The sequence below is a fragment of the Beta vulgaris genome, chromosome 3, assembly GCF_026745355.1.
Source record: "Beta vulgaris subsp. vulgaris cultivar EL10 chromosome 3, EL10.2, whole genome shotgun sequence".
NCBI classification, from domain to species: Eukaryota; Viridiplantae; Streptophyta; class Magnoliopsida; order Caryophyllales; family Amaranthaceae; genus Beta; species Beta vulgaris.
Window position 1 is genome coordinate 37,745,958 of NC_079204.1, and position 9,623 is coordinate 37,755,580.

The 9,623-nt window shown below is 35.1% G+C and overlaps 1 protein-coding gene across 2 annotated transcripts; it reads left to right on the forward strand.

Moving 5' to 3' along the window:
* The first annotated feature begins 245 nt into the window (after positions 1–245).
* Positions 246–7,227, forward strand: LOC104883865 (hypothetical protein). 2 transcript variants are annotated; one of them, XM_019247462.3, is made up of 3 exons: positions 246–582; positions 725–846; positions 6,636–7,227. In XM_019247462.3, exons 1-3 carry the CDS (start codon positions 462–464, stop codon positions 6,927–6,929), a joined length of 537 nt encoding a protein of 178 aa, XP_019103007.2. In that variant the 5' UTR covers positions 246–461; the 3' UTR covers positions 6,930–7,227. The 2 variants fall into 2 exon arrangements, with proteins under 2 accessions (XP_019103007.2, XP_010666731.2); XM_010668429.4 differs by having other exon boundaries at positions 251–621.
* Positions 7,228–9,623: the final 2,396 nt, after the last annotated feature.

The following is a 9,623-nucleotide window of genomic DNA, read 5'->3' on the forward strand; positions in this document are numbered from 1 at the left end:
CTTTTTCAAAATGACAATGTTTATTATTGTTTAATGGGTGTTAGAGGTTTAGAAACATCTACCTGTTAGAGGTTTATCATACCTCCATTATTAGCATTGTAGTAACCAAGGATGTCTTGGCCTAGTGGTTAACATTGAGGTGCCCTGAACAATAGGTCACAGGTTCGGATCCCCCCTCCTCTTCTTTGTACTTTGTATATGAATTTATGACCCTAGTTGTTGTACCGAATCACCGAATACCATTACTTGAGTTGACATGTTTGAAAGAGAGGCCTTCCACCGTTCCACGTAGCTCTTGAGAGTTGAGACTTGAGAGACCCCCAAAAAAACCAGGCGTGTGTTCTCTTCACTTCCTCCACCCTTGTTCTTCAATTCCTCTTTCTCTTTCTCTTTCTTTCCCTCTTCTTCTACATTCAAAATACATCTTTTCTTCTTCATCTCCAATTACAATAATAATTAGTATGGGACAGGCATTACGTCGAGCAACTGGTAAACTGCGGAATACGAATATAGATACCTCATCTTCTGCTCCTTCTCCAATCCAACATTCCTTTGATCGAGCAGCGAAGCCAGTGTCTTCCGGTAACAATGTTCAAATTAACAATAAGGATTTTCCTTCAGGTTTCTAATTTCGATTTTGTTTATTACCATTGATTCCAATTTTTGAATGAGAGTAATTTCGGACGATTGTTTTAGCTCATTGTTTGGTGGGTTGTCATTGAAGATCGTAATTCTACAAGTAATGCTCAAGTTTTGGAAGAGAGAGATCCAACCTACGAAGTTATGCTTAGTCAAATGGCGGGCAAAATCAAAACTAAACCTGGAGGCAAGCTCGAAATGGGCGAGGTTAGTTTTTACTGCCATTTTCTTGGGTGACTTGTGTATTGTGATCTTGGAGTTTGTGTAGTTTTAGTCAATGTTTGATGGATCTCTTGGCCGCACTCGTTAATGGAGGGAGAGTTTAATCGACTTACAAGCACAAGAGAGGTTTCATCCTAAAACTAAGTAGAGTAGCTTACTCGACTTATATGCTAATCATCCTCCCCTTTTTCTTCAATTTGTGACATACTCCCACATGGGTTTCTCATGAGAGTATTCTATTAGTGTTACTGCCAAAGGTTTAGATAAAAACAATTGTATGGGAGCTATTCTTGTTAAGTGCTTAAAGTGGTGGGTTGAGATGTGTGCCCACTGTTGGCTTTTCTCCTCCAAAACTTTGCTTATGGTTGTTTCTGAAGAAGAATGTAGATGTGGATTTCTAGAGATAATTAGACCGTTTTGCTAGCTTTTGAACCATTGCTGTATTGTAAGAGTAAGACTGAGTTTTGACAAAGCTATTGTGGGAGTTTTGTATTAAATTGGTGGAGTTGTGCCAATCTGTTCAAGTTTAAGGATGATAAGTTGATAGGTTTATGCTATTTCGCTTATATTTTGCTTGGTTGGTGGTAATAATAACAATGTTGGTAATGAGTTTGTGGGTAATTTGCAAGAGTAGGAAGTCCATGGTAATGCAACTTCACCTGATAAGTGATATGTTTTTCTTCATAGAAAGACCCCCTTTAGTGTAGTCATGAAACTTTATGAAGAAATACACTTTTGGTGGTAGTGTTGCATTCCCTTATATATTGATATGGGGTTTTCCTTGTTTCTACATAATACCGTTTCATAACTGTCATATAATACCGCCTCGCAAACAACTATTAACTCATAGCTCAAGCACCAAATAAGGTACTAGGGTTTGACAAAATTTCACATTAAGGCAGCCTGCTTTTTTATTCACATTACTGTACACATGTGGATGCAAAATGATGTCCACTTTTCTGTTATGGCCTGTTTGGATTCTGGAATTTCATTTGAAATTCTGGAATTGGGCCAAATCACTTGTTTGGATCATCTAAGAATTTGGAATTGTATTTGGCCCAAATCCAAGACTCATAAGAAGTAAGGTATAATTGGAGAATTTGAAATCCAACCAAAAACATGTCATTTCAAATCCAAAATAAGTGTTAGTTTATTTCTATCTCCTCTCTCATCACTCCCCCTTCTTCTGTCTCCCACCATTAACAATACCATTAGAAACAAGTTCAAATTATGCATTTGAAATTCCTAATTTTTCCCAAACAAATCATTTGGATTTGAATGTGGGGATTCACAATTCTAGAATTGAAATTCTAGAATTGAAATGAAATCCATGTTCCCAAACACAACCTTAAGCAATTTATGATTTCAAGAAAAGTGTCTTGAACTTTGATATATATGAGCACTTTCAAAAATGAGAATTTGTAGCTGTTCATTACATTACTTCTCCACTATCCTTTTTTTCATGGCCTGCCAAATTTTGTCAAAAGAAAAAGGCAATGTTGCATGTGGCTTACCTGCTAGCACATAATACAATCCACCCCCCTTCTACTAATCTACTATTGTGGAGCGATTTGTGTTACGTATAGCGTGCTTCTTTGATGAATTATCCTCGTTCGAACTCTACCTTGGATTGTTAGACTAACAATCCAAGCTAAACATGGGAATTGTTTTATAAGGGTATCCACTATCAACTACTTATCATGCTCCATTTATTGCTTAGTTAAGGAGAAAGCGTGATTTTTTCTGGATCTAATGCCTTAATAAGCTGCTTTTAGAAGCCTTAGGTCACTTTAGAATAATTTTATACATTTTATACCTGTAACTTACCTAAAGTGGTCAAGCTGGTAACAATGATTATGGGTGAAATTATGGGACGGAGGGTGTATAAGATATGGTTGAAACTTGAAACTGCCGATTATGGAGAATCATTGACAAGTTACAATGTATGTAAGCAAGCCTTAATTCTGACCAAGGACTATAAGATATGTAGGACTACAAAGGGGATTGGCTAGACTAGTGAACAAGGGTGGGATGGGAAGTATGAGGACAAGATCTGTTTGTCAAGGTCTTGGTCAAAAGGTTTATAGATTAGACTCATACATGGGTTTATGTAAACATCTTCTTTGATAAGCTTTAAACCATAGTTTTGCTTAGTTTTCGAAATTTGGGAGTAGAACTAGATTTAGAAGAGGGGTTTATGGAAATCAAAGTAGTTTGCCATGCACTGTATGGACCAGTGATATGGAAAGTTTTGAAAGGAAGAAAGTGTAACCATCTTGATTGGTTTTGAACAAAAGGATCAACCATTTTGCAACATATTCATGCTGCAGCCTAGGGTGATTGGTGCATGCAAGAAGCTAGTGCAAAGAGTGATCTTTTTGTATTTTCCCTTTTTGTATAATCTGTATCTTATTCCTTTTTCTATTTACGTGACAGCCAATAAATAAGTAACCAAGTAAAGCTCTTATAATCGTGAAGTGTTTTGCACAAGGTATACACTTGCTTCCTTATAATCATGAAGTGTTTCTCGTGCTTTAGGAAACTAAATGAGGGAACTCTAGTGAGTACTTATCGAGAGTTTTGTTACTACTCTTAGTAGGGAAAACCCTATTTGATGGACGATATTGAGAATCTGCACAGTAGAAAGTAGCTTAAATGCTATGTGAAGGTGAGCTCCAGTACTAAATGAAGGTGTGAGCAAGGGTTGTCTCATGCTTAGATTTTATAGTGTTTTTTTTACATATAAGATATAGGAAGTCAGCGATTAGAAAATTGATGAGCGATGCCTTCAAGTGGTTTGACTATTTGAAATTTCTTTCTTGATTGTCTACTTTGAAATTCTGTTTGCACCAAGGGCTTCAGTTGGAGAATATAGATACAGTTATGGACAAAGATGTAAGGGGGTTGAAATAAAGAGTTTTGTTTTGGTTCCTTTTGTTCCTTTTTCTGATCGTTACAATTTTATGACAGAATGGTAGATTGCTTTAGTAAGTCTGTTTTGTTTGAAATAAGGTCATAATTTGTGGAAATACTGTTCAGAAAAGCACTATTAGTTTGTTACTAGGTTTCATCTGCTGGAGCCCAGGGACTTGGAATAAGATATCTTTGTGGTCTAAAACCTAATATATCTTGGTAGTCTGTTTTTCATCCATCAAGGATCTAACTCAGTCCTTGAGTTACTTTGTTATAGAATGTTGGGATGAAAAAGTCTTGCTCTTCTTGCATCATCATCTGTTATCTAACTGTGATTGACGCGTTGAGAACTTTTTCCATTGGAAAAGGGAAAAAAAGGGAGGAGTATGTATTACGACCAAAAAGCACCAATGAAGAGAAAAAATGTGGAAGGGGCTTTCGTGTTGGGTGTGCTAAACAGTTCATTTATATTAATAGGCGAATGTGGCTTTCTTTCTTTTTTTCAATTCTTTTTGCACTTATGGAGTGGGCATTAAAGTTGATGCTGTCATGCTGATTATTTATATGGAAATAATTTACTCTATGTCCTAAAACAGATAATCTATTTGATATTGCCACAATGCTTTGGGAGGGTTCTTTGGTGGGCCTTATTATATCTATAGTTCAATGAAAAATTTGAGTAGGAAATAGTGGCTACTACTTATACATTACGGAAAGGGGGGAAACTTTTGTGATTGAAGATAGTGGGTAATTTGGTATTGAGGAGAGAAAGTAGATGACAAAAGAGGGAAAGTAAAATGTTGCTTATTTGGCTAATGCTTCGAAAGTGATGACATAAAGGCTTTTTGGCAATGGAAAACAAGGAAAGAGCTAGAGAAGAAACGTAGGTGGAATTTAAGATAAAAAAGAGAAATGAATTGGGCTTGAGATGATTAGCTGAAAAATAGGAATATTTTATCCTTACATTTGTTATGATAGACAGGTTTACCCTTGTTCTCTTCATTTGTTTACTGACGCCATTTATTGTTCACTTTCGTAGTCCTGTTTTCCATAATAATTTCGAAAAATATCAGTTTAAGATATTGGTCTATATTTATAAAAGATATTACATATTTTTACCTGTATTGACCAATCACTGGTATTATAGATCCGGCCAGTGAATAACCATGCTCAGCTGTGTACAATACCTGTGTCTAAGTTAGAGCTTCCCATGTTTAGAGGCATTTAAGACTGGCCTACAGATGATATATTATGTTAGGAGTTTCATGGCTGGCATCATTCTGCAGGAGGTCTTGTAGCACAACCAAAATTATGAAACATAAGTATCATTCTTTCACCTGAAATTTGTTTATTAGAACAACACTAGAGGTACAGATGCTGTCATATAAGTGATAATATCGCCAGCCCGCCTGTCCTACTTTCTTTAGTTCCTCATGTTCTGCAACTAGTGTTTGCATTGCGAAGCTCCATCCATCTTGAATATCATTAGAATTGGCCGAAAAGGTCAGTTCTCATATGTTGAAAGAATTTTATTACTTGAGTAAGCTACGGCTGTAAAGGGTGGTGTGAACTAGTAAATCATAAGTATGAGCTTCTTGGAAAAAGATTCAGCTTAGAGGATATTGGATTGCCTTTCTGTTGAGGATTTTTATTGTAGGTGGAATAAAGAGATTTTGAAATTTTCTTGGAATGAGATTCTATTTGGTCTTCCTTACTCTTGGTATTTGGAATCCCAATCAATAACGGAAAGACAAATGTGTGTATAAATAATGCATATAGTTTTGAAGATAAGGCGGGAGCACTGGAGCATTTATCAAAGCTTTATCATTATCTTTCACTGAGTTTCATATGTGTGTGTGATGGGTATCATATGGTAACTAGAGAGTAGAGAGTGTTCTGTGCGTGCGTGCATCTGCGTGCGTGTGCGTGCATGCGCGCACATGTGCGAGTCAGATATTTGTTGAGGTGCAGGCTGCCTGTGCATGTCTAAGCCTACTAAGAATGGGTTTGCGTAGTGCAATTTTTAAAAAGAAAGGGAGAGAAGGCAAGGAAAGGGGTAAAAGAGGAACTCATTGCACGGGTGGAGGGAAGGTTAGAAAATTAGAATGATTCATTTTCTTCTCCTCCTAATATTCCAAATATATGTGACGTCGGAAAGATTTGGAAGGGAAATGCAAGCTTCCTTTTCCCTCTCCTATCCTTCCTTTCATGATTGCTATTCAAATAAAGTTTAAGGGACGGGACGACCTCAGCTTATGCTACCTATTTGGTAGGCAGTATGGGTAATGTATTTATATACCTCCTCCGTAACAAAACAGATGTTGCACTTTGAATTTCACGCTTGTCGATGCAGTACTTTGATCATTAATAACTTTAATTGTGTATTAGTAATCATTATTAGATGCTAATATTATGAAAGTATACATTGAGACGAATTTAACAACATATTATATAGTAACGGTTGATTTTATCTAAAACTAAAAAATGCATGGTCAAATGTAGTTGGTGCATAGTGCAATTTTCAAAGTGTAACATCTATTTTGTTACGGAGGAAGTAGTATAATTTGTAATGAACGTCCACTCCGATCCATCCACAAATGTGTATTTTTTTGGTATGGATTTTCATTACAACTTTAGAGGTGGTACTAAATCGTAATGAACATTGATGAATAAAATAGATGATTGGAAGTGGACAAACATCACCATGGGATGGCATGAGACTTTCCTTACAATTAACATATGAACTTATTACCATTGCCGCCATTTAGTTTCTGTTGACTAAACAGGCCATAAGCAACTTCTTTTTGCTGCTATTACTTTACATAAAGCTATTATCTGCTCATAAAAGCTTTATGGTGCAGGCTTCTGTGGTTCAGAAGACACAGAGGCCCTTGCCAAGAATACGAAATACTAGTCCTGATGCTGGACGTTATGAAGAAAGGCCTGTTGCCGCAGGAACGTTAAATGTGGCTCAGCTCCGCCACATAATGCTTCTACATAAAGGGAAGGATGTTGAACAGGACAAGCAGCTGGGATTGAAAGAGGTTGCTGAGAACTTTCGAGTGGATGCTGTACAGCTTGAAAAGGTTTTCAAGTATGTGTCCCTGCCACCTGAGAATAATACTAGCAGAAAGACACATGAGCTTGAGGACTGATTTTCCCTTCTTAATGGTATTGCTTGTTGAAGAAGTGATTGTTTTTCAGAATACAATCTCTTAAAAAAAGTACTTGCAGAATATTTGGCCGTATCATGAAATAGTATAGTGATGAAAATTTTGTAAGAAACTGTCTGGTTTTGCTAACAATTTGTAACACCACAAATATCTTCCTGACTTCGCACACAAATAAATAAAAGATCAAGTAAAGAGCTAGTAAATTAGCCAAAGAAAAAGTAAAGAGCTAGTATTCTTGGAGTTGGTAGTATATGATCCAGAATCATTTGAGTTTGTTTGATGGGACTTCAGTTTCCTAGTGGTTTCTGTAGTATTCCTCATTAGCAAGGGAGTTCTTTTCTTGTAGTGCTTTGAAGATTAAAAGAACACTCAGAACTTAATACTATTATCCATTAACCGAACTGAGCTTCGTGTAATCCTGCAGTTTAGATTTGTTATTATTGGTGGAAATATCACTGCAAACATTTCGGGAAATGTTCTCAGAGCGATTTCAATCTCGTGACTGGAGATATTAATCAACATCTTCATTTAAAAGAAATAAAAAATACTCCCATTTTATTTAATTATTACAGTTTTTTATGGGAGAACCAATGAACTTCTATAAGGGGAGGGAGCGTTTAGTTCATAGGCTGGTATGAGTTTGGAATTATGAATAAAAAAAATAGGCATTACAAGGTTGCCTTTTCTTATTTGATATCGTCCCCTTTCCTCTTACACAAATTATAGAATAGGCGGTCTAATTTAACGTAAAGTTAGATGAGCCCAAGACTGAATGTTTCTAACAAGTCTATTATATTTCACTCTAACCCAACACTATCTTAGTCATCCCTTCTCTTCTCAATCCCTTTTTCTTGATTATCGAACTACAACAGATAATTTTAAAAAAAAATATCTGGTAGTTTTACCGAAACGAATTAAACTAGTCACTAGATGGATTAAACTAGTCACTGATTGGGTTAAAGAATGTCATTACTAAATAGATTAAATTGGTCATGAAATAGATTAACCTGACTCCTAAATAGATTAAAATAGTCAATATATTAAAAAAGAAAAGGTGGCATGTTCTTTTGTTAATATTGGGCTTGGATCATATACAGTTTCTTACAAGACCAATTGTTCCTGTTATTCAACCTGGACTCTAACAAATATATCGTCTAGCGCTTTCAAGCAATTCTACAATAGACAATTATAGAGGTTTATACTTAAACGCAATTTATTAATGAATTAAGAAAATAATTTTCATTATTATAAATTGTCATTATAATTTTCTTTTGAGTGGGGTCATTATAAATTTTTTATTATAAGTTAATAAATTAAGGAAACATACTTGAATTCAAGTTTGTGTCGAATCACACTAGAAAACTCAAAGATTATTTAATGTGAGTGGTGCTTGTGGTGTCAGAAACAGATCTGACCGTTGGGTCAATTTGATTATGACTTGACTTGAACCTGGTTTGACCTGTGAGGTCAATCCCAGATCTGACCGAAACATAACCTGCGATTACCCAGACCTGACCGGCACCTGACAAGATTATATGCTGACCTGACCAGACAGACCTGCATTCAAACTCGAACCCGACCGTACTCTACCAGATATTACTAAAATTCAATTATTTTTTTATATCTACAAAATCATTTTAATGTATTAATTTATATAATTTATTATATTTAATAATTTATTAAGTAAAAAATTAAATTACATTTAATTTAAGGGTAAAATTTGAATATCATGTACTTGTTTATATTTTCATTTAATTACCCAATGTCCCCATTTTCAAATAATATTAAAAAATATCTGGTTAAATCCTATCCTCCAAATTTATTATCCCATTTTAATATTCTACCAAAATTTCCCCATTTTTTCCACCATTGTAACCCAATAGCATTGAAACCTGACTAGACCGAGTAGGTTCAACCCAATTTGTTTATGATTCAACTATAATTCATGTTAACTAGATTAAAAAAAATTGCCTTATTTGATCCAATGTTTCAAATCGACCTATTTGAACAACTAGATCCCTCAAAATTATTAAAAGGGATATTCCATTTGGTACCATTGAATTTTTGGCTTTTTCATTTGGTACCACTGTTATTTTAAAATTCCACATGATACCACTCTAATTTAATATTAATCTTTATCATACCATTTTTTAAGTAAAATGTTAGTTTTTTTTTTTTTTTTTTGAAAGAAAGAAAAGGGATTTCATTAAAATTTCGCCAAACGGCACTTACAAGTCATTTCTGAAAAACATAAAATTCTAATAGAAATACATATCACCCTAGAAATGTAAACATCGCAGATTTGACTTAATTTTGCCTTAATAAAAATCTTCATCTGAAGCAATGCAATCTGTGAGTTCGCTCTGGTTCGACATACGATCTGCAGATGCGGAAATTGGTGATGAACGTACTCCAATAGTCTTCCATAATTTTACAGAAGTTGTGAAACCCTAATCTTCAGGTTGAATCTCGAACTTCAACCAATGAGAATAATTTCTCATACCTAAAAACAAAAAAACTATACTCACAACTCCCATAGGGGAGAAGGAGATTTCCAAAACAGAAACTAAAAACCCATAAAGGGTTTGAGAAAATCTCATAAAGAGATACTAATTTATTGAACAAAACAAGAAAATGAACTAAAAACTGAAAATAAAAGGGAAAAAGGGGCTTACC